The 25,524-nt window shown below is 39.3% G+C and overlaps 2 protein-coding genes across 4 annotated transcripts in view; one reads left to right on the top strand and one right to left on the bottom strand.

Moving 5' to 3' along the window:
* Positions 1–664: 664 nt before the first annotated feature.
* Positions 665–11,978, bottom strand: cstf3 (cleavage stimulation factor, 3' pre-RNA, subunit 3). Its single transcript, XM_026320202.1, has 20 exons — positions 11,773–11,978; positions 10,996–11,100; positions 10,735–10,830; positions 5,835–5,867; positions 4,960–5,057; positions 4,812–4,878; positions 4,688–4,722; positions 4,466–4,592; positions 4,007–4,084; positions 3,720–3,882; positions 3,406–3,515; positions 3,154–3,270; positions 2,845–3,063; positions 2,640–2,742; positions 2,342–2,411; positions 2,066–2,261; positions 1,791–1,941; positions 1,560–1,654; positions 1,392–1,452; positions 665–1,228 (listed from the first exon to the last, which is right to left on the bottom strand). Exons 1-20 carry the CDS (start codon positions 11,797–11,799, stop codon positions 1,029–1,031), a joined length of 2,151 nt encoding a protein of 716 aa, XP_026175987.1. The 5' UTR covers positions 11,800–11,978; the 3' UTR covers positions 665–1,028.
* Positions 11,979–14,900: 2,922 nt separating this feature from the next.
* The window catches only part of hipk3b (homeodomain interacting protein kinase 3b), a 61,839-nt gene continuing 51,215 nt past the window's right edge, over positions 14,901–25,524 (top strand). For 2 of the 3 annotated variants that reach the window (XM_026320443.1, XM_026320445.1), the window contains exon 1: positions 14,901–15,240. In XM_026320443.1, the coding sequence (XP_026176228.1) occupies positions 15,168–15,240 (73 nt within the window). In that variant the 5' untranslated portion in view covers positions 14,901–15,167. Of the gene's footprint in view, positions 15,241–17,004; positions 17,068–25,524 lie in introns of those variants that run through there. The other variant, XM_026320444.1, reaches the window with a different exon arrangement.

The following is a 25,524-nucleotide window of genomic DNA, read 5'->3' as shown; positions in this document are numbered from 1 at the left end:
TAATGCGTTATTAACACGTAAATCTTAACATACCTAATAATCACAAAATCTGACTTTTTGAAATTTACCACTACCAGGTAATCTCGTTACGAAACCAAGTTATTTTCTATCATGAAGAAGTTATTCAAACACCTTCAAAAGTGCAGACTTTTTTCTTTATTATAGTTGATCTAGTTTCTCAGCAATTGGAAGTTTCCCCAATGTTGCAAAGTAGCGTTCAGACTTCATGACTGGCTGCCGCGCACACATAACAAAGGCTGTGCGTGTAGTAAATGATGTAATCTGTGCAATGTGAGTTCGAACAGCTGATTATTAAAATGTTAATCGTGTAAATTCGATGTTTTTTTCAGCCTCTGGATGTGCTGGTTTAAGATGAAAGGTTTGTATTAACACAATTTTAGTTCATTTTACAGCAAACCTTCTTCCACATCCATCTTGTCCATAAGCATATTAGCTAAATCTAGGTTTATGGATTCCTGCCATTTTCCATAGCATAAATCTGAACATTTCAATAGAGGATGACTGATGCATCCATCTTAAAAATGAAGTGTCATATGCTGTCACCTAGTGGTAATGATATGCTTGGCATTTCTGAGCTGAATAAAAATGTCTAGTCAGTAAGAGTACGATTACAATAAAGTATGAAAAAAAAAATCAAATCTGGTTGAATTATTTTCCACTTTTATTGAAAGTAACTGTATTTCCTCCAGTTATCTAAAAAATGCTGACTTCCACTTCCATCACCACAAGGTCAAAACTGAGCTATGTGACAAAATCAATGACTGAATTAAAAATTTTGTACAGTATAATAATCAGTCTTTAAAAATAAAAATTCTTAACAAAACAGAAGCCACAAGACCACCCAAATGTGCATATTGAATGTATTTATATTTGTGTGTGTGTAAGCTTCTGTACAATGGATGTATAACGTGTGAGACTCACTCAGAAATCTGGACATGTATTTCTAACCCATATAATCTCCTGTTCAGATTACATTTTTGTAGGGTTCAGTGTGTGTTTTAATTTGTTTATCGAATCCTCTTCTGTTGGCGTGCCCGGTAGATGTCGTGTATGGGTGGAGCCACAGCTCCTTTGTCATCCTCCTCATCAGAGTCTGCATTTGGCCTCTTGAGTGACTTGGCAATAGCATGGTTCTCTGTGGATCCATTGCCCTCCCCTCCTGCATCAGGCTGCCTGCCAGTGATCAGCTCTACAGCAGCATCAACAGCTAAAGAGACGGAAAATGCAACATATCAAATAGGAGAAAGAACACCTAACACACTATAGCACATTTAATGGCAATTTATTTAGCAGTTATGAAAATATTTTACTTTGAACCACATGGGTGACTGACTGACTTGCTAGTCTTGCTAAAAACAGTAACAACTTACTCTCAGGGAGTGTGCATCTCCTGAATGTTTCCATGAGCTCATCCACTTGAACAAAAGGACCCTGTCGCAAAAAAAAAACAATCACACAGAAAAAAAACATAGCTGCTCTCATTTTTTATACATTACCGCTAAGTATGAAGTTACTGAAGTTAGGCTACTGCTACTCACAGTGAAGCATGTAGGCGGAGGGAGCAGCTTCATTAGGATAACAGCAGCTGGGGGAACTGGGAAAACTCCACCAGGAACAGGGTGTAAACCTGGAGCTATATGGAAAAACACAAAAGACATCAAAGATGAATCTTTTTATGCATAAAATCAATATATAGATATTCCTGTTTGGTGGGCATGACTCCTAAACAAAGGGCTTTACACATTTACTGTGCAGAAAGGACTACGTACGGGCAAGGTGACGTGGCTGGAAGGGGATCATCTGATTGGTGTCGGGTTTGGGATACTCAGGCTTACGGTCAGCTTCATCCTTCAGCGCAGGCACAGAGGGTGCCACAACAGTCTCTGGGAGCAGCGCTGCTAGTTTGGCACGAGACACATCCTGCCAACACACAGCAGAAACTGTTTCATATCTGTTCATTTGAACAGAAAAGCTTGAGCTGTCTAACTGCCATGCCAGCAAGAGATCCAATGTTGTATCATCTATAAAGGGCAAAATGACGCACCTTGTATCCCAGGGCCTTGAGTTCACTGGTAGAGCAGGGATACAGGTCCATGAACTTGTATCGATCTACGAGCAAAGCTGTTTCTTTGCCCTCATACTCGTCCTTGAAGGCAGTGAAACGCCTGCGCTCTACTTTCAGAATACTGGCAAGGTCTCCTATGTTGCTCTCAAAAGCCAGGAAACGAGCCCAGATCTCACTGAAGAATGAAAGACAAACCAAAGTAAACACACAAAGAGATACCAACAGACAAGTAACTTTATTAGTACTTGACATTACCCTGACTTCTCTGGTGACAAGCTTCCTGAGGTGAGGACACGTTCAAAGAGAACCCTGGTGTTGTTATCCTCTGGAGAGAGAGGCAGAGAAAGAACAGGCCTTACATTTTTCTTCCATTACTATGACAATAATGGAAGAGAAATCGTTCATGTTAAAGCTTAGTATCACATGCTCTTAACATTATCTAGTAATATCTGGAAAAAATTACTAATACATAAGTACATAAGCTTAGTACTAGAAAAAAATCAGTTTCTTAAATTTTGTGTATCAGCTCAGGATTTTATTACACATAACCTACCATTAAGGTGTGAGAGGTAATCAATGTATGCCAGTATGTACTCAGGAATGTCACCATATTTCTTCAAACCAAGCTCAAAAATCTTGAAGGCCACAGATTTATCCTGTAGACAATAAAAACAAAGTGTTTACCCAAAAAAAGACATTTACAAGACAGATTTCAGTCACACTATACACATACTAAAAATGTGATTAGGTGCGCATACCTTGCTGCAATAGTACTCCATCAGTGCTGCAGTTACGTACACATGGTGACGTGTGCGTGTATCCTCTCTGGCCTTTTTGAAGATGGTGCGGCCTGATTTGATGCCCTCTGCTCTCCTGGCAAACTTCATGTACTGGATGTAGACCAGCGTGGGGTCAATGTCTTCAATGGACAGCAATTTATTATAGATGCTGTGGACCTTCTCATACTTCATACGACTCTATGAGGACAGTCATAATAAAATGCTGGTAAGTCCATGCCTTTTTGGTCTGCATTATAGTTTGTGCCTAATAAGTAACTGGACACTCACCTCTTCATAGTCAGCAAACGAAAAGTACAGAAGCATGTTCTTTTTCAGCAGAGTCCCAATGGCACGTTCATAGATGTTAGCTGCCTCATCACTAAACAGCTTGGAATTATTCATATCCTGAGACACAAAAAAAACCCACAAAATTATGGCACAGTCTGAAGTTACGTCTCTCTTCTCTAAAAATGACTCAAAAGGTTTTTGTCCATTTAAAAAAAAGAAAAAAAAAAATGTCTGACAGATTTAATCTCTTACCCCTTTCTCTGCCAGCAGTTTGCTGGACTGCTCCAAGTACTGTGCTGCCTCATACCATATGTCAGGATGGTGTCCCAGCACCAGCAGGCACTGTTCATAGGCAAACATCACTGCAACACAAAACCAAAACCATAAACAGAATCTGGAGGGGAAAAGTATCAAACTCCACCCTCTAGTGGCTGCATTCCAAAAGGAAAAATATTGTCAGAGTAATATTCAGATAGTGATTTGAAAAGCACATTTCATAAAATTGCAGATCTTTTGTTTACACACTGTAACACAAAATGCTATACATCCAGACCACAAATAGGTACCTCTCTTTGTGATGAGGGTCTGGTCTTCTGTGCGTAATGGGTTGCTTTTTTCCCACTGAATGTACTTCTTCCACATTTCCACTTGTTGCGCTTCCTGAGGGGAGTTCTGAGGTGGTACTGAGGGTGCATTCCTGTCCAGGCCCTTCATTACAGTCTCATACTCCTGAATTGCACAAACCATACAACATTCTGTATTAGTTTACAAAGTGTCTCTTTTCAATATCTATATCCAGCTCAAGATTTGAAAACAGGCCTGTGTATCTCTGATAAACTGTTCATTGTCTCACCTTTGCCACTCTCCTGGCATTCATGTAGTCCCTGCTTCGATCCTCGATCATCTTTTTGGCTAAGTGCACATTTATGCCCTGTTCATGAAATACAGAAATCAGTCTAGTTCTCCATCACTCTGTCTGTTCACATTTAAACATCTAAAACTCTATTGGGCTGTTGCTCTGCCCTTAGCTGTCATAAACAGGCTAACTAATTATCTGATGGGGATAACATGAAGACATCACACAAATAATCATTTTTAATGATAGAATAATTCCTATCAGCTTTACTATAAAATAATACTGTATATTTGACAAATGATCAAACTGCAGAAAGAAAAGAAATTGGCAAATGTATCAACTCAATTTATGTAATAGGTGCTATTGAAATATTAAGAACAATAATACTTACTTGTACTTGTTTTAAACCATAGCTAAGTGCCACTGCACCAGCCCCCAAAAGGGTTGGTCTCTCACCTCCTCATATTTGCTATAATCTCTCCAGAGCTGCTCGATGTTGATCATGGGGTTGACACAACCTCTCTGATACACCCTCCGTACTGCAGTGATTCGCTGGTTCTCTGCATATGAGCCCACTGCCTCACTAATAAAACATACAACAATGAATGTCAGTAAGTGCCAAGAGTTGGCTACTGCGATTTGTGAAGCCTCACAACATTAAAAAGCAAAGCCACTAACACTCCTTTGAGGAAGTTAATGTAGTCCACCCAAATCTGGAAAAAAAAAAAACAGCTTTTAGATGACAATAGATAACAGAATTCCACATGTACATCAACAAATACTGTAAATGTGTGAGTTGTACCTGATAAGACATTATTTCCATGCCAATTTTGTCCAGGGCAAAGTCATATGCCTGAGCCATCTTCTCTCTGGGGGAAATAAAATATGCATGACATAAAATGTTTTTTATGGCAGTATATCAACACATCTGGATATACATATTGTCTTACTTGTAGCTGGGCAGTTTCCCTTTGGTCTCTCGTACATATGAGAGGTAACATTTCCACAGGTCGATGTGCAACACTTTCATTAGACATCTCTGAAACAACTACAGAACACGCAAAGATAAAGTAAGTTGAGACAAAAACAATGGAAACATACAAAATGTACATATTCTACAAAACAACCATTCATCTTCAGTATTTGTTTTTTAAACTATATTGAAACTAACATGTTTACTAGTAGCATATCCCATGTAGGAGGAATTCCAGCAACATGAAGGAAAACCAGCACAGCAATTTTTCCTTCATTAGATAAGCCTCAGATGTGGCCTACATTTCAGTGAACCCCTGCAACGTCATGTGAATCCATCAGACTTTAAGGTGGGTTTGAGGGACACACGTCTTATTTTGTGTTGCAGTGTTATTCAGGTAAAAACTGACCAAAGTGAGCATTTTAGAAAAGACCCACAAAATTTATTGTCTGGAAACACAGCGAGAAAAAAAAAACAACAATGCAGAGGTTAGCAGTGCAATCACTGAATCCATAAAGAACACTTAAATTAAAATCAGTTACTTATAAAAAGGTGTTGCCAACAGAGATAACATTCATTCTGTAACCTAACAATAAAGCCATGGTAATACAATCCACAGTAAGTACAAAACAAAGATATAACGTGTGCAAGGAAGTATGTATGCAAAGCAACTCACTTTTCACTTTCCAAATTAGAAAAAAAATAAATAAAAATGACATTTTCTCTAAGTTTGCACACTTCCTGTGTATCAACCTGTCAGGTTTTCATTTCCAGAAAAATTGTAATACATTAATGACTTTGCCGATATCTTAAGAACACAGTACTCAGCTTTTATGAGTGTTAGAAACTTACCTTTTCAACTTTGTCATAGTTTTTAGCCTTGATCTGCAAATAAGAGTGTAAATGTATTGTTAATTCAGGTCTGCTTTACTATGAAAGGGAATATGCGTTCATGCAAATGAGGCCTCACTCACTCACTCTTTCATACACACACAGGACCTTGAAGATCAACAAAGTGAAATCCACACAAGAATCACAAATTACTTAAAAAAGGGGTTTATTTACACATAAGCCAGAAAAACACAAGTGAATATAGAATTTAAATATTATTTTATAAAAAGGTAAAATTAAATAAAAGGTAAAATCTTAGAAATATGATATTTGACATTTAAAAAAAAATCTCTTCGAGTGTGTTTTCTTGGTTATAAACGTTTCATCACAGCACCCTCCAGTACAGATAAGAAAAGCTGCTGTTTCTGTGATATTAGCAACTCAGGCCCATGTACTTCTCCCACTGTGTTTAAACTGATATGCTGAGTATAGAAAGCAAATTTAAAATAGTATGGTACTGCCAAAAATTACCAGCAGGAAAATTTCTCCATGGCACTGAGAAATGTAGTCCCCTGCTGTAACACCACTGTTTTGCCAGAGCTGTAAGTGAAATGTTACAGTGGTCCTGCAGGTGAGTTTAAAAACATGCTTAACAAGGTTGAAAGAACTCTGTCAATAATATTCATACTTTACTTGGTGGAACTAAAGGGGCAATATTGTATTGACTGTTTGAGTCACCTGCTGTAACAAATTTAAACACACATTAACCTGGGGGCATCTTGCGGCCTGTTATGTACAGTCTCTACAAAGGAAAATGCTACATTTAACAAATCATAATGATTTTGGTAATACATGTAATCAATGAACAGGGCAATAACTGAGAGTTGCATATATTTCATAAAACTGCCAAAATGAAATCTTAATAGAATGCAGAAAAAAACGAAAAACCTCTACACTGGAGCACTACAAACATGTATTTCTGTGAAACTTTTTCTGAACTCTAAGACATGTAAAGCAACACCATCCTTTAATGCCTGCTGCACTTTAGACTGCCTTTGGGGTACCTGTCCTGAAGAAAGTGACATACATTACATGCTCAGCAATGCATTGGTCACATTAAGTTTTTAGCTCCAAAAAAAAAAAAAAAAAAAATCAGTGAATATGAAAATCTCAAGCCAAGAAATCAGCAAATTCATGATTTCACCTGCAATGTGTTAGAGATATAATCTGAAATGTGGAATTATGGAATTGCCCTAATGCAATTCAGAAAGCTGTTTGTAAGCAAAAGGCTAAACAGGATTTTTAAACATTTAAAGTGTAGAACACTTGGTGTATTACCTTAAGTAAGACAGGAGCTCTGACAGAAAAACAAAATCAATAAAATCAGATTTTTCATCTGATGCAAATGTTTTATGTGTTCCCTGAAATAGATTAACTGTATCTTCAAGCTACACTGTACTGAGTCGGCAAAAATGGCTACAAAACTTATGATTCTGGAGAGCCTTTAGTACCAGGTAACAAAATTCTACAACATACCTTTGTGACTATTTAGGTATATTATACACTTACTTTCATAGTAGAAAAGAAGGTTCATGTTAATAAAGTTAGATATTTAAATATTAGCTTAATTATACAACCCCGATGGGAAAGCTGGTTAGCTCTGAGAGGAGGTAGCAACAAATTAGGAAAACAAATTATGACATTCTCACTATTCTGAAAAATGACTAAACTGGGAATATTTCTGGTTAACTCAATTTTTAAAAAATTGCAATGATAAATGGTCTTATACTTGTATAGCGCTTTTTTACACAATTTGTCCATTCACCCACTCACTCACACATTCATACACTGGTGGAACAGCCAGTGGGGGCAACCTGGGGTTCAGTGTCTTGCCCAAGGACTCTTTGGCCTGTGGACCAGGGAAGCCAAGGATCAAACCACCAACAGTCTGGTTCATGGTCGACCTGCTCTACCTCCTGAGCCACAGCTGCCCACGGAATGGAATGGAAACTATTACACTGTATCAAAATTATAATGAACCTTCTGTATATGGGATAATGGGATTCAATTTTCTTAGCTCCCATTCCCCATAATAGCACTTGATTGATATTACTCTTCTGACACTGTAGTCACCAAGTCTAAAATGTGCACTAATTCTACAATCCAGCTGTGACTATACACAACCCTGCTTTTAGACCATTTATGCAGTACAAGTTACAATTTTCTAAATACAATGTGCATTCCCTTTAAATGAAAAAAGTATAGACTAAGCTGATTAATGTTTTTCAGTCTTTGCTGTTTGTTTCCTAACTATCCACGCATTAAGCATTAGAAAAGATTTTAAAAAATGACAAACCGCATCATGAAAACTGACCACAGAATTTGATCTCAATGTGCTTTTCTCGCACACCGTGGCAGTTGTTTAAAAATCATGCATAGGAAGCCATAAAAACAAATACAAAATAAATAAATACATAAACATGCAAAGGCTCATTTTCAGATAATTGCTGCCCATTTGAATGAATGCCATGTGTGCAATGCAAGTAATAAAAAGGTTGACATATTTGTCTAGCATGCAACTTCCGCAAAAGAAGCCTTTGCAAAACCTCAAGAGAAACCGACTTGCACAATAACATACACACTATGATGTTTAGTGAAACTGCTTTGTAGTGAACCCCCGTACACACCCAAAAAGAATAATTACAGCATATACAGGAGCACTGTACGTTTGTGGCATTCATCTTGATTGGTAAATTTACAGTTCCACTATGGTTCTAATAAAGACAAAATGATATAAATCCATCCTCATACTTACCAAGTAAGGGAGTGTCTTTTTACAATAAATTTCATGACATACTACTAAAATGTCCTACCAGCACATGCCTTTGACAACAATGCAACTACAGACAATTTCACTGCCTGCTTCTAAATCTGTGGCAGGAATTAAAAACAATACTTTGTGCCAATTCAAATACAGGGTATCATTTCCGCAAACACAAACATCTAAATACAATAATATATTAGAGTACGTTTGCATAAATTGTGGCTTGGAGCTCAGCAAGTCGAGTTGTTGACTATATAAAATAAGGTGAAAAATAGAAACTGATTGAATATTGTTGTAAACAATGAAAAAAAAATCTTTTGCTATGTTCTACTTTAGGTGTCTCCACAATTTGCATTTAAATTTATAATCTGAGTTATTAGCCAAAAAGGATTATGCACACGGGGATTTCTGCCTCTAGCTTGTACCCACTTCCCCCTATACTTTCATTAGAAGCATAACTGTATATACATTTGGTTGAGAGCCAGTAACAGAAGACCATGGGCTACATTCACAAGAACAACTTAAACTTAACCTTACCTAATTATAATCTAATAATTGATAATGCAAACTATATACCTAATCTTTTTTTTTTTTTTTTTTACATTGTTTCAGTGTAGGTATTTCACCTGGGCCAAAATGGAGATGATAGGCTCCCTGTCACACCACCTAACACTAAATTTCTGCAGATCAGGTTAAGTTTTACTGTCACCAATGTGACTTTACCATTTTTAACTTGTTTAAATGTAGTTCTCATCGGACAGTACACGAACATTATGCTGGTTTGAAACCTAATGAACTGCCTTCCAGAGAAAGAGCTTCAGTGATGTTTGGCTGTGTCAAGTCCACTTTATTAAAATGTCTTCTCTGATCTGCTGTACATTCTTATGATCCATATATCACCCATCACCAGTAGCCGCATTAACCACACTGCTCTTTTTTATGTTGCTTGCTGTCAACTGTTACAGGTAACAGTAGTTTGACACTGACCTGGTGCCATCTATATGTAGCCTACAGAAAATAAGGGCTGTTTTTGACATGACTACTCCATTGGTAAATAGAGCAATGCATAGGTGTACATTTCAAATATCTTCACTTGCACTTGTTGGTAAAGTGAGTAAAGACTGGGGGCGAGGGTATGGGGGGAATGGGTAGCTTCAAATCAGGGCAGCAACCCCACAACAACAAACCACAAAAAATCTCAACATACAGCCGCATTCAATTCACAGCACCAGGGCCATCATTTTCCTGGACACCACACTGGACGATTCACTAGCTAAATTCTGATGCTTGCACTAACACTATGCAAGCAGTGTGTTTAAATCAACTGCAGTAGTCATCTGCGAGGTAGTGGTGGTGGTGCACTTCATCAGGTTAGTCTGCTAATAAAAAGGATTATATGGAAGGGAAATTTAATCCATCTATCAGTAAATGACTACCTAAAAGCAAAGCCTGTTGGGTGGAATATGCAGGGGTGGGGGTGGGAAGGAAGAACAAGGAAAGAATGGGCCACACAATAAAAAAAAAAAATCTGTTTATAAAATTACCTGAAAGAAATGACACAGGAGGCAATAAATTGACACGACAAGTGAATAAAAGGCTAATGCACTCCAATACCATTTAAATTGTTTTAATGCTGTTGCAAATCAAACATGCAACAAATGCACTTTACCCCATTTAAAAACGGCGCAGAGAAAAATAATTTTTTAAATCCTGGAAACATTATTTTCTGAAAAAGGAATAGAGCTTACTTCCCCTTTTTGTGTTTAAAGGCACAACTCTTGAAGAGTCTAGCTAGAGCCTGACAAATTGTTTTATATCACCCTACACCTACAGTAAATCTAAAATACTCTCAGGCAGATACTATCAAAATGTCTTATTCATCACTTGTGTGTAACATAATAAACTTGTAATAAGACTGTAGAGTTTAAAGATCAATGCCACTATACAAAGTAGACAGATCTAGTGAATCAAAGCTAGAATTGTGACTTTAAACTTAACTGAAGTAAGAGAGACATTTTGTTTGTGTGAAAATCACATTGTTGATCATGTTAGACAAATTCCCAGCCATGCACTCTTAAGTAAAGGAAAAGTATGAACCTCAGCTTCAATGAATAGTTTCCAGAATCTGCCAGAACTTGGGAATTGCGTGACAAGTCGCTCATATGTCTTCCTTGCTTTATCTATGGGTTGGTTCTAAAGAAGAAGAATGCGTTTACATTCCACTCTGATAACAGGAAGAAGCAGTCATGTAGGAAAAAAGACGTAGTGTTATGCATTTTAACAATCTATCACCACTGTAGCCCCCACCCTAATCCCCAGTTTACTTAACCCCAGGAAGGCAACTCTGTGTCACTAAACCTGTGCTTCTCGAATCAGAATGCTCCATGCGTCAAGGTCATATGGGTTTTCTTCCAGCTTCTTCTCTGCCTTCTTCACCTTCTCCGGGATATACTCTGCCGCTGCCTGCAAGTCAACACAAAACCAGAGGACAAAAGGGTTATGCAGCTGAACATGTGCATGACTATGTCGCTGTTTAACGATTTAAGAGGCCCGCAGCAGAGGAGGGTCAACGTTAACACTAAACGCAGGCTTTATTACATAGACAGGGGACACAATGATTAATTGGGCCCTGAAATATTGGTTAGGCTCCTATAGAAGAACAATAAAGAACATCAGGACTGTCGCTATGGATGGGAAAACCGGTGTAGAATCACAGAACATCTGCTGCTTCCTAGCTGGGCGCCACTGAGAACGATCCAGCACGGTGGGAACTGGAATCATCAACGCTGACTAGATGCGACTGTGCGCTAATATCAAGTGAACATGCAAATGGTGTTCAGTTAGCCTAACGCGGTAACAGACGAGTAGTCTAAATTTTGACAATGCTAACATAAGGGTTAGCCAGTCAATATGGCGCACAACTAATTACTGTTAAACCTCACAACAAACGCATAATCTCAAACTATCGGAAAAATCATAATCTAATACGGGTGTTCTAAATAGAGTATATTGTATATATCGTAATTACGTTTGCTTGGTAACATCACATGTTATTCAAGAATAACATACAAGCTAAGTTATGCTAGCGTCTCAGTAAAGGTTATCTTCTCCGTGAGCACAACTGCATGTAGCTACCTGGTCGACTGCTCCCTCGGTGGACATGGCTGGAAGCGTAATCTGAATTACAAAGGTGATAGTTGGACTGGCACTCAAATAATAAAGTAATATAATTTTTTAACGACTATGTAACCGGCATAGCGTCAAAGGGCCGATCACATTGCTTTCCAACTAGTTGCTTAACGGCTAGCCGATATCTCAAAATGGCGTGAAACCCGTGTTCCGCTCTGTCAGATGCAACAACAATAAAACATCCGGTGGAAATCCTTCAAAATAAAAAAAAGCATCACCACGTCACTAATCTGATCAAAACATCTATAATTTCTGCTGTGACTGTGCCAATTATATGTCGCGAAATAATGCAATATCTGCTTACACTGCTCATGAACAGTGTGTCGATCTATTGAGGTTACATAACGTTAACGTTTTTAAAACAAGCAGGTCTATCGTAGTTATTCATTTTAAACTTAAATGTCCACTAATATTCCTCGCTGGCTGTTGGTAATTTTATGTAAAATGTTCCTGTCATTGTTATGTAGTGTGGCTGTATGTTCTTTAATGTTACTGCAACAGTTTTCTGGAACACAGTTGAATCACAAATCAGATTATGCATCGTGTTATTGGACTTCCTCAAAATCTTCTCTTATTAACAACCTGCACAGTGCTGGTACATTGAACAAAACACAACGCATTCAGCCATGGAACATTTTTGAAGCCGACCACATCAAACAGTTTTTAAAAAAATACGGCCATGGATGGGGAATGTCTTGCTTCCGAATCTGCTGCATCCTCGTCGGACTCGGCAAGTTTTCTCTCTATAATAACCTGTACACTCATTCGATTTCCCTCTCTAGTTAGGTAGGTCTTTTACGTCGTGCCGTCATTTGCGAAGGTTGAAAAAGTAACGAGCCTGTTTTGATAATGTAAGGAGTAGAAAGTACAGATATTTGTGTTTAATTGTAGGGAGTAGAAGTAAAAAGTCGTCAGAAAAATAAATACTCAAGTAAAGTACAGAAGCCTGAAAAATCCATTTAAGAACAGTAACGAAGTATTTGTACTTCGTTACTTCCCACCTCTGGCGATAAGACAAAAGCTTTAACCTATACTGCACAGCACTGGTCCACTTGATGGCCAATAGGGGGAGACAAATGATAGCCGTCGAGAGCGCGCGCTCGTCTATATCTGGCCAACAACCCAAAACAGACCAGAGCAAAAGAGCACTGAACAATTATCCCATCATAAGTGAACAAGTGTCTTTGGCACATGAACAAAGCTACAAAACTCACGTAGGCTTGTAAGTGATATATAGGAGCACACGACACGCGTTAACGTTGTGACATCTTAATTAAACAGCAAACGTTCTTACACTCTTCTTAGCTTTATTTGTGATAAAAAACAAAAATCTAAAGTTTGAGCCAATTTTGGAAATTGTGATAAAGATACGACACTGTACTGTACTGTACTTTTGTAGGACACTGCTAGTTAGCGGCACCACGAGTGGCATCTCTGGGTGCTACCCGTAGTGCCGCTGTATTTTGCGCAGTGTTAGCGGCACCAGAAGTGGTAGCCGGAGATGCCTCTGGCATTTTTATTGACACCCCATGTTGCGAAAGCAGCCACGCTGTTTTTGTCGTCCTCCTTTAAACTAAATAAAAAATGCAAAGGTATATTTCACTATATAACCTTAATATAACTTTGCTTACGTAGCCTATTTCCACGCCTCCCCGATGGTTTTCCTATTGCTGTTAAGGTGACACTCGTGTCTAGACTCTCAAAGATGGCATAAGCTGCAATGTTTTCTGTGATTTGTTATTGTCAATATTTGAAGCGACATGATATTGAAAGTGCTAATACAGAAATAGGTTGATGTATGACTTCTTAACCAGTAGGTGGCGCTGTAGTAAAAATGTATAGCAATGCGGGGTTAGAGTTTGATGCTTAAAATAAGATCAAACCAAAGGATCAAATAGTACATTTTTATATACGCTAGGACAGCGAGGACAGTGGAGACTAGGCTACGCTTTTCTTGTCCTCTCAGCAGTCAACACATGAATTACATGCAATAAGTTATGTTTTTCCTCTGTTTTCATATGAAAGTATATTTGTCATTTATTATGATCTTTGAATTTTTAATCTACACTTCTTTTCTGTATTTTCTGGTTGTGTGCTGTTAAATTATGAATGTTTATCTTTATGTGACTTCAGCTAACATAGGACTAATTTGTGTATTAGCCTAGCCTATGATTATTATTCCCTGGTGTTTTAATGTGGGTATTGCAATCATCAATCCAAAAAACATCTTGTGACCAGCACATATCAAAGATTATGTCACAGTGTAGACGATACACCGGCAGCTCAGTGGCCACATACATGTCAACTGGACTGGCACCTTAATTATAGCGGGAGCTATTTTAGTGTTATGTACAGCCAAATGGAGTGGTATCAGAGCTGACGTACAGATATATGGACATTTCAAAAGCAATGCTGCTGCTAACTATTGGCAATGCAGTGGCATCTCTTAAAATGTCGTGGCACCTCTTAAAATGACATGGCATCTGCCGTGGCACCTCTTAAAATGCCGTGGCATATGTAGTGGCACTTTCGGCATCTGCAGTGGCATTTCTGCCACAAATTGAGCCTGGTCTCAAGACCTGCTGTTGATACACTGTTAAAAAGGTGTTTACATATATTTATAAATATATTGAATAATTCTTAACTACGAATTTTATTACGTTTTATACACATTTGTACAATCAGGTAGGTCTATCAACACAATTAGCATCTATCTTCAATTATGTATATACCAATATAAAAATATGGAGGCTATGTATTCGATTTATTCCCTTGCCACCCATTGTCTCAATCCAAACCTTTCTCAACTTTATATGCAAATGCAAAACTTTCAGGGATGGGTATTCACAAGACAAATGCACATTGTAAACCCATTCCTGAATATTTGTATATTAAAAATATATGAAAATAATAACCCCGATTTGTGCTCACTTATTGCATATGTACTATAGTGCATTGCGCTTGTATATACGTTAATCCTGAGTCTTTGTGAAGGTGTCTGCTCGATGATAGATTGCTCAGGTCTGGCCAATGCCGTCAGTTCACAAACATTTGCTTGCAGTTGCTAGAGAATAGGGACATGTTAGAGGCTGGCAGGGCCGCGGAGCTGTACGTCTAGACGGAGGAACAGACATCCTTTCAGAGATGGGCTACTTTGCCCAAAGGGGAAGGAGACGAATTTGAGCTGTGTAGTTACAACCTAGGCTCAGTGTGGTGTTTCTGGACGCTCATATGCAAGAGTTATTCAATGTTTAAAATGTGGGAGATGGTGGCTTTACCGAGAGCGAGCTCTCCCTTCCTGTCGTCTAGGACAAGATGGCAGCAATGCAGGCGAACTGTACATGATATGGATTTATAAGTCCATAACATGTTCAGAGGAGCCTTGGATTATACTTACAGTGACTCTATGTGAAGGTAAGTAGTCGAGTGAACACGATCGACGGTGATATTGGTTATCCTTAACCTTTGAAATGACAGTTTAAATGTGACGTCATGCAAACTAAAAACTTGGCTACAAACTTAAGGCTAGCTAGCCAGCTTTTGACTGTAATGTCTTGAGGGTTTAACGACATTAGCTTCTTACTCTGCCAGCTATGTCAGCATTTTGGAAAGTTATTTTCCTAATCTTAAATGCATGTTACTATTCTGCTAAACAGCAGTTGCGATGGCGATATGGTAATTATTAACGTAGACTTGTTTATTTCGGTGTTGTCACGGCGACCAGCTGATTTGCTTAAATTACGCTTTGTTATCTAGACTAACATAACACAGACTAATCCCTAACTTGCCTACGAAAAATGGGCAACACAGTCAGTGATTTAACTTGAGAACTGTATTTTTTCGTAGCTATTTGTTAATAAACGTTTGGCTTCAGAAGAGATTCAGTTAATGTTAACATAGCAAAACACTGCAAGATAACGTTAACGCTAAAGAATATTTAACTAAGTGGATCAAGCAAAAGGCATTAGAACCAAATTTACAAACTTAGCGTTAAGTTACACTTGCTTTATTCTACTTGCTCAAAATATGTACTTAGATGTCACTCGTTATAAAACAGCACAGGTAGCCGGCATTTCAGTGTCTTGTAACGTTAGGAAAGTTATTTAGTAACCTGGGAATAAGTCATGTTAAAACTCCCTGCTGAACCTAGCAAGTTTATTTTATCTTTCATAGTGGAAAACTTGTGACAGTAGCCCCAGGCTAAATGCAGGTTAAGCGTTGTAGGCATTGGCATGTGTTTTTTTGCGTGGTCAGACGTTCAGTAAAAAGTGACAATGCAACACGACCATGTAAACAAAGAAAGCAGAAAATGTGTATGTTAGGAATTAAAATGTAGGGTCTTCATTCCTTAGGAGGTGTAAATGCACAGTGAAAGACATGAGACATTACTTGGTCTTATACCACCATGGAGGTGGTGGTTACATGTTGGAGAGGGGGTATAGCACAAATCAAACTGTCTGTGAGGATTTAGACGACATAAACTCCAAAATGGCAAAACCGGAGTAGTGTATGCAATTTTAAGCAAGATGGTCTTTGTTACTAGCTGTTTATGTGTCAGGGAATCATCACTTGGACTTCTGGGTCCCTTTTATTCTTTGTAAAATGGAACGAGAAATTGCCCTCCACACTACAGAGTTTTGTATTTTCCCTACTTGCACATTATGTGTTTTTTTTCTATGCTGAAATATATCACAGATTGGAAGTTTTGACTGATTGGGTCAACTATGGGACAGACGTGTGGGGTTGGTTTGGTAAAATAACTAATTATCGCTATTCTTTTTGTGGTTACAGTTCTTATTACTGTATCAATGGTTGCTGTGGTTTCTGCTTGTAGTTTTTGTGTGGAACAATGCATTAATACAAATAGTGCCAGCGCAGTTATCGCCTCATGTTTACATTTGTTTCTAATTATTTATTAACCACAAACATTCATTCTTGTGAGTAGAAATGATCCGGTATTCATCACTTATTGTGTCTAAAACATTCATGGTAGTGAATAGTGAATTTGCCACTACTTACTCTTTGTGCGTACTGTAAATCTTTTGGGACACCTAATGTTATGTGAGTATAATGCAGCAATGTACTGCTGTTTTTGTGTGATTTTTTTTTTTTTCCCCTTTGCTTAAACACTTCTGTGTGCTGTAAATCTGTCACATTCTTTAGCTTATCAATAGCAAGGCCACAAAAGCAAGGTTGTGGGTGATTTCCATAATGATACCAGAAGAAAGTCACCATAGTAAGGTCAGTAAATAAATTTATAATCATTGTTTGATTGTCATCTTGAACAATTGTGGATACATGAGACAACAAACAAACTAAAACAATTGAGAGTTTCAGGAGAGAGAGCACTACAACGAGAAGATGCCATCCAGCAACTTGCATGGATCACAAAAGTGACAGGTGGAAAATATAAATTTTGCCAAGAAGTAAACATCTCTTCCAATATGCCATACACATTTACACATTTAGTAATCTGTTTAAAGCTTTGTATTGTAATACAGCAGATATCGCTCTTCTGCTACTGTCTTCATGGCTACTTTAATTAATGAGAAGTGTCATTGTTTGTCCAGAACTGTGAGCCATGCTTTGCTTATCGATATAAATGCTTGTAGGGGCATGCAACACTGTGACAGTTGTTAATGCATGTTTGATAGGGGTGATAGGCTGTTAGCTTTAAATGCAAAGTGAATCACTTCATACAGCTGGGGTAAATTTTACTTGTTATCTTATTGTTATCTGTTAGACTTACACATAGATGCCGGTTTATGCATACCTGGTTTCTAAATTTTCATCTACATTTATAGTTTGTATAGAAAGATGAGGGGTCAGTGCTTTACATTTTAATAAAAAATACTGAGAGTGCAACATGTGCCTACAATGCGACTTGAAGCATTCATATATAAAACATTTCCAGTGTTGTCATATTGGGACGTAGACTAGCTGGAACTCTTGTGGTGTTTGCTTGCACCATTGACGATCCCTTCAAGCATGATAGCCAGCTGTACAGTATGTTGCCTGTGTACAAGAGCTAATCCAACAAGGAGAAAAATTTAAAATGATAGTCATAAGTTTACAGTTGAAATACCACAGTCACATGCTTTAGAAAATAAAAGCCCTTTAGCATCTAATGAGCATCGAAGATCATGTTCACGAGACAGACAAAGCTCCACAGTCTGTAGTGAGGTTGTGGGATTGTGAGTTAAGACAGCAACCTCTGCTTAAGGCTGAAGAGATAGCTGCAGCAGCAGGAAACAAAGCACAGGATCTTTCATTTCCAGAGAAATAAGTCTGCATTTGGTATTATCATCTGACAACAGTAGTTGAGATTATTTCATAAATAACCAAACATTTGTTTTGGTCATGTTGGATGAAAAGCCAAAATTTATGGATACTCATGCTTTTGTTTTCATTATGAGTTTTCCCTTCAACTTAAACAGTGTGGTGGAGCATCTAGACCTAGAATTCTACCCAACAATATTAAGTTATAAGACCTTTTTCGATAGAAGCATACTAAGACCCCCAGACACACAAACATTTAAAAACAAGACATATTTTAATGGTGTACACAACGCAGTCATGCAGTGATGTATAAAGTTGTATATTAATCTAGCAGTTAAAGAATACATCTACATTGAAATTGTTTTAAAGAGGTGCTGTTATAACTATGTAATCATTTAGTGGTTGTTTGTGGTGGTGTTGAATTGTATTGTTTTACAATATAACAGTATGGATTACAATTTACAAATACCAATATTAAATAGTTATTTTTTTAACATGATCTCAGTAATAAGGATTGTGATTCTTATTTTTACCTCTGCTCTATTAGTATGATAATGTTAGCTGGCACATTATAATTACTAATGTTTTTTTTAATTGTGTTTGGTGTTTTTACGGACAGTAGAGTTATCTACATGAATGTGTAATGCTGGATGATGTCACCACCCAAGCTGTTTTCATAATCATCTGGTCTTTGACAGAAGCTAATGCATCTGTTTTGATGTGCGTTAGACTGTCAGACTTTTAGACCTCACAGAGCTGCACTAATCACACCAACACTATGGTTTGCATTCAGCTGTGAAGTCAAACCACATGGCCATGAAAAGTTCTGTGGCTTCTAACTGACTTGTGGCAAGGGTGTGTGTGTATACTCTGGCCCTCCTGCCTCACACCTGTGACTCTTACTGGTGGAAAGAACCTTTTCAGAGAAAATGGGGTGGAAACTTTCCTCTGTTTGGTTTTCACCCACACCATAGTGCAGCTGTCATCACCTGTTTTTCCTCTCACCTGTTACCCTTATTTTTGTCATAAATCACTTTTATTTTGCTAGTCAGTACCATTTGTTCATTGAAGACAGGTGTGTAGTGTTTATTATACTCTCAATTTAATTTAGAGTAGGCCAGGGTCAAAAGTTTAACTATGAACAATTACTAGTTCAAGGTTGGTGGTAAGGTTCTACAGCTTTAAAGGATGTAATGCAATGTCAGAGGAGGAACCTCATGACTGACCAAGGGAGTATCAGATGGTAATTATAGAAGCAGCTGCCTGCCATTCCTTTCCCTTTAAAAGACAACAAAAGCTGTCATACTTTTCCCTCTGTCTAAAGACCCTGGCACCACACAGCATGCTCTTCATTTTGAGATTAGCCAGTCAACATTTCTGTTCCCTAAGCAAAACAAAACTAAGTATAAACTTAGTATTTGTTGAGTTCTAGAAATATTTCTTGTGGGTCTGCAAAATTTAATTTGGCTTTGGTATCTGAGATTACTGAGCATTTATTCAACTTGTTTCACATTTTCTCCTCTATTAGCAATGTTTGTTAGCAACTGTACATGTGGATATGGATAGCATATGTATAGATCTGCCATGTAGTTTTTTTATTGAATGTACCACACTACCTTTGATTTTTGAGTGCTGCCTTTTCCTGAGCCCTTTGTTAGCTTTCAGCAGGTTCCCTGCAGAAATATACTCAGCATTTACGCATATACACATGCAGGTGGTTCTTTTGTCACTGTAGAGTGTTGTGAACAAATCTACAGCATTCACATGGAAACATTACTATAGAGAAAGAAAAAAAGATATAATTATATTGATCCAGTCAAATTCAGTTGTTACTGAACAAATGTTACAAAAAATAGAAAATAAAAGAAAATTAAAAAATAGTAAATAAAAGCTTGTAGAGTCTGTACAGGGTGTACCCCTGCCTTCCACCTGAAAGAGAGCTGGGATAGGCTCCAGCAGATCCCTGTGACCCTGGTTAAAGGAATAACTGTGCACAGATGATGGGTGGATGGATGAAAAAGCTAGCGAGTCAAACAATGGTTATAGTAAGAAACCTGTAATGGCTGGTTGTGCAGTGCCTTTTATACAATATGTGTGTTATTTTTCATTCCATCTGTAAAAATTTGTTTATTCGTAGTGTGTTTTGGAATGAGGCAGAAGAGGAAAGGATTGACATGAGAAGTATGTAGTGTACCTTAGATGTTGCCCCCACATACACTGAACTGCAAAAAAGAAAAGAAAAAAGTGGAATCAAGTACGTGCCAGCCAGTGGGTTTGAATATGAAGTTTGCATTGTCTGCTCTAAATGAGATGATACTAAAAACCACTTCTGCAGCATACTTGACTTCTCGAATGTTAATTCATATGTTGCAAACAGTTTTGTAGTGGCTTCAAACGTTTCATGTTTTGTCCACTTCAGTATTTTAGATTTTATTGTAAATTGATCAAATTGCTATATTTGTTTTAGCCTGCACTCAGTAATCAATAACCAAATGAAAAACATGTATTTAGAATATTTTACAGTTATTAAAAATCAGAAATCTTGCATTTACAAACGTATTCAGACCCATTTTGTTGTGACACTAAACTAGTCAAGTGCATTTTTTTTCCTTGAGATTTGTCTGGAACTTGAGTCTACCGAACTGCCGCCTCCATCTTCCACCTCAGCACCTGATGTCTCCGCCCCGCCTCCCCGCCAGTCAGCAAGACGACACGACTCAAACGGCCAACTACTGGCGTCTTCTCCACGCCCCCTTTTTCCCCCAACCACGTTAATCATCGGAGACTCAATTATAAGGAATGTACGCTTTTTCAACGCCACTACTCACTGTTTCCCTGGAGCTACGACCTCAGACATCTTGGCCATGCTTCCTGGATTACTGCCAACACTTCCGTCTTCCATCATTAGAATGATTGTTCATATTGGAACTTGTGACACGTCACTCCACCAGTCTGAACTAACTAAAAAGGATTTTCTCTCTCTCCTCCACCTCCTAAGCAACTGTGGTAAGACTATTTTCATGTCTGGTCCCATCCCCACGTTTGGAAGAGGCTCTGGCCGCTTCAGTAGAATCCTCAGTCTCAACACCTGGCTCAAGTCTGTCTCCCTGTCCTACAATCTCCAATTCATCGACAACTTCAACCTCTTCTGGAACCGACCTGCCTTCTTTGCAGGAGATGGTCTGCATCCTAACCGCCTGGGCTCCCATATACTTTCCACCAACATTCAACATGCAGTTCACTGTACCCCACACGCTAACACTGGACAACCTGTCCATTCTGTCCCACAAGCCTGACTATCTGACTCCATACTACCAATCCCCTCCATCTGGTCATCCTCCCGACCTCAGCCGAGGAAACCAGGTATATAAACCTGATCAACCACTCTGTTCTAGCTAACATCCCCAGATACATGGACTCTACACCTTTCCATAACACTCATTTTGGACTACTTAACGTTCGCTCCCTCTCTCAAAAAGCATCCCTCATCTTTGACATTATTCTAAAACACAATCTCGACATCCTGTGCTTAACTGAAACCTGGCAGCAGCCCAACGACTTCACTGAACTTAATCAATCTATTCCTCCTGGTTTCACATATCTCACCCATCCACGCCTCTCGGGACGTGGTGGCGGCCTCGCCATACTGTTCAACCTTAAATACAAAATATCCATCCACCCCACTGTCACCTTTCAGTCCTTTGAAGCTCTCATAGCACGTATTCATGGTCACACACCAACCTTCTTGGCCACTATCTACCGCCCACCAAAACCTAACCCGACCTTCCTGGATGAACTGTCTGACCTCTTAGCTAACCTCATCTCTCTGTCAGCCAACATAATTCTTCTTGGTGATTTTAACATCCACTTCGACAATCCCAACAACACCACAACAAAAGACTTCAATTCCTGTCTGGACAGCTTTGGGCTCCAACAATACATCACCTCCCCAACACATTCTCTAGGCCACACCCTCGACTTAGTCTGCTGCTCTGGCGTCACAGCTCAGTCATGTTCTACCCTCGACACCTCCTTCTCCGACCACAAACTAGTCTGCTTTAACTCCAAACTACCTATCTTCAAATCCCACCTCTCCCGCACCATCACCTTCCGTAACTTAAAGAACATCGACCTCCCCTCCTTCACTGCTGCTCTCAACAAACTTTCATGTACTAATTATTCACCGTCCCTCTCCAACATGTTATCCAATTTCAACCGTGAGCTACGAAATCTACTCGACACCTTCGCCCCACTCAAAACTAGATCTGTATCCTTTACGCACTCTGCTCCATGGTACACCCCCGAACTCCGCCTCCTCAAAACCCAAGCCCGTCGCCTTGAACGTCTCTTCAAAAAAACAGGTTCATCCACCCACAAGGACTTATACCTAAACCACATACTGAAGTACAAGCAAACCATTACTCAAACAAAATCTGACTTCTATGCCTCTCTTATTGTATCCGCCTCTGGCTCCACACGTTCCCTCTTCTCCACTGTCAAAAATTTATTGGGCCCTCCCGATACTCCTCTCTTCCCTCACTCTCCACCACCTTGTGCAATAACTTCCTGGATTTCTTCTCATCAAAAATCGAAAATATACACCAGCAATTTCCCCCCATCTGTGACACTGCGAACTGCCTCCACTGTACCTTACCCTGTCTATCAGTTTCCTCCCTGCTTTCGAGTTTTATCATTCCACCCACCACGGTTATCTCTTCCCTGATCCTCAAATCCAAACCCTCAACCTGCAAACTTGACCCCCTACCAACCAACCTCGTCAAGCTCTGTCTCCCCTCTCTCCTTCCTCATGTTACCCACATTGTTCACACTTCTCTCAGTTCTGGTATCGTACCCCCATCACTCAAGACAGCCATCATCACACCAATCCTAAAAAAACCTGGTCTCGATCCTGCGAACCTTAACAACTTCCGCCCTATCTCCAATCTCCCGTTCCTCTCTAAAATTCTTGAAAAAGTTGTCCACCACCAGGTCCATACCCACCTTGCCGCCAATAGCCTATACGAACACTTTCAATCTGGTTTCCGCCAACTTCACAGCACTGAAACTGCCCTGGTCAAAATCACCAACGACCTCCTAGTAGCCGCAGACTCTGGCCTTGTCTCCATCCTCATCCTCCTTGACCTAACTGCAGCTTTTGACACCGTCTCACACAATATTCTTCTCCATTGCCTTGCTTCCATCGGCATCGGTCCTGTCATGGTTCACCTCCTACCTCTCTGACCGCACCCAGTCCGTCCATCTCCAGAACTTCCACTCTCAGCCCTCTACTGTCAGTTGTGGCGTGCCCCAGGGCTCTGCCCCTCCTCTTCATTATTTATCTCCTTCCTCTCGGACATATCTTTAGGCAACATAACATCAATTTCCACTGTTATGCAGACGACACCCAGCTCTACCTCTCTGCTGCTCCATCTTCTGCCCTCCCCCCTCCCTCCCTCCTTACCTGCTTACATAATATCAAATCCTGGTTCACCCATAACTTTTTGAAACTCAACCCCGACAAAACTGAAATTCTCCTCATGGGCACCAAATCCACCCTTTCTAAAACCAGCACCTTCTCCATTCTAATTGACAACAATACTGTCCTCCCCTCCCCCCAAGTTAAAAGCCTGGGTGTCATCCTAGACAGTACTCTCTCCTTCACTCAGCATATCAATACCACTACCCGGTCGGCCTACTCCCATCTCCGTAACATAAACCGCATCCGTTCTTCACTCACCATCGATAGCACGGTCATACTCGTTAATGCCTTTGTCACCTCTCGTTTGGACTACTGTAACTCACTCCTCACTGGTCTACCTCTCAAATCACTTCATAAACTACAACTTGTCCAGAACTCTGCTGCCCGAATCATCACCAGAACTCCATTCTCACATCATATTACCCCTGTCCTTAAACAACTTCACTGGCTCCCTGTGTCCTTCCGTATAAACTATAAAATCCTCCTCCTCACCTACAAAGCCCTCCACTCTATTGCCCCACCATACATCACTGATCTACTTCATATCTATTCTCCGCCTCGTACTCTCCGCTCCTCCAGTTCCACTCTCCTCTGCACCCCTACAGTGCGCCTGGCCACCATGGGCGCTAGATCCTTCAGCCACACTGCGCCCCGCCTTTGGAACATTCTCCCTCATCGCATCCGGTCGTCTCCGGACTTATCAACTTTTAAATCATCACTCAAAACGTATCTGTTCCGTATAGCGTTTTCCACCTAACTCTCTTAACTTCCCAAAGCAGCCCGTGATGTTCTACCACCCTCTGCCTATTTCATATTGTCTCATATTGTTTCATATTTGTTGTTCTGTCATCTGGGTTTTTGTGTTTCAATTTGCTTTTGCTGTACATCGCTCACTTCCTGGATGCTCTGCACTTTTGCCTTTACATTCTGGCCATCTGTTTATGCATTGTTGTTATTGTTGTTTTAATGCACTCTATGTATTTCATGCTGTATGCTTCCTTTTTCTCTCTGTAAGGTGACCTTGAGAGTTTGAAAGGCGCCATGAAATAAAATTTATTATTATTATTATTATTACCTGTAGCAAATGTGAATTGATTGATTTATTTTAGCTATGTCTGTTTCCCAAAGTGACTAAGTTTTCTGGTTTTCTGCCCCAGCCATTTGCCCTGACATGAGTTAGGTAACCTACAGTCTAGTGAAGAACATTGCATATGCCTCTGAGCTTTATGGAGTATATAATGAAAACGTTTGTGTGGGGTGTCAGACTGGACAGGCAGGGCACACATGTTGGTGCGCCAGGATGGCCAATTTTTATTTGCAGATGAAGCATTTCCTATTTTATTTATTGCAAAATACTTGCCTTTGAGCCCTGCTTTGGATAATTTGTTAAATTGTTTAGTGACAGAAGATCGCAGTGCCCATAGAACAGTAATGCAATGTATGATTGTGCAGAGGGCTGTCAAGAGAATAGGTTGACCTTATCTTGCTGCTCAGAATAGAGTCGGAGGGGTGTTATCACAACAGAAGTGTTCCATCCAGGATACTTATTTTTGGAGACTCTACAGAGGAACTAACAGCCCAAACCTGAATCAGAGACAGTAAAATGATGGTGGTATTGATAAGATTAGCTTATTTATGCACAGCACACAGAACATTGATGAAGATTTGCCTAGTTAGGTTTTCATGTATGTAAAAACATGGTTCTGAAAATGCACTCCTGAATAAAGTGTGGAAACCTTTGGGGATAAGTTGCTTGTATCTTAATGAATGTGCCCCAGAATGAAAGTAGGTTATAGGGTCCTGGAAGGTACCATATTTTCCAGACTGTAAGTCACACCAGAGTCCAAGTCAATTTGTTTGAGAAAGAGAATAAGTTCTAGACCTTTATGTTTTAGAAGTTTTGGACCTGATGATGTTTTGTGACTTTATTTTTCTCTTTG

This window comes from Mastacembelus armatus, chromosome 3 (genome assembly GCF_900324485.2).
Source record: "Mastacembelus armatus chromosome 3, fMasArm1.2, whole genome shotgun sequence".
NCBI lineage: Eukaryota > Metazoa > Chordata > Actinopteri > Synbranchiformes > Mastacembelidae > Mastacembelus > Mastacembelus armatus.
This window is presented reverse-complemented; position numbering and strand designations above follow the sequence as displayed.

What these genes read in the sequence shown, in the direction of transcription:
- cstf3 (XM_026320202.1), bottom strand. Translation starts at nt 11,799, where the DNA reads ATGTCCACCGAGGGAGCAGTCGACCAG. An exon ending in CCGAGGGAGCAGTCGACCAG is followed by an intron (nt 11,101 to 11,772) that starts GTAGCTACATGC and finishes GTTGACTTGCAG; the next exon opens with GCAGCGGCAGAGTATATCCC. An exon ending in CTCCGCCTACATGCTTCACT is followed by an intron (nt 1,453 to 1,559) that starts GTGAGTAGCAGT and finishes TTTTTGCGACAG; the next exon opens with GGTCCTTTTGTTCAAGTGGA.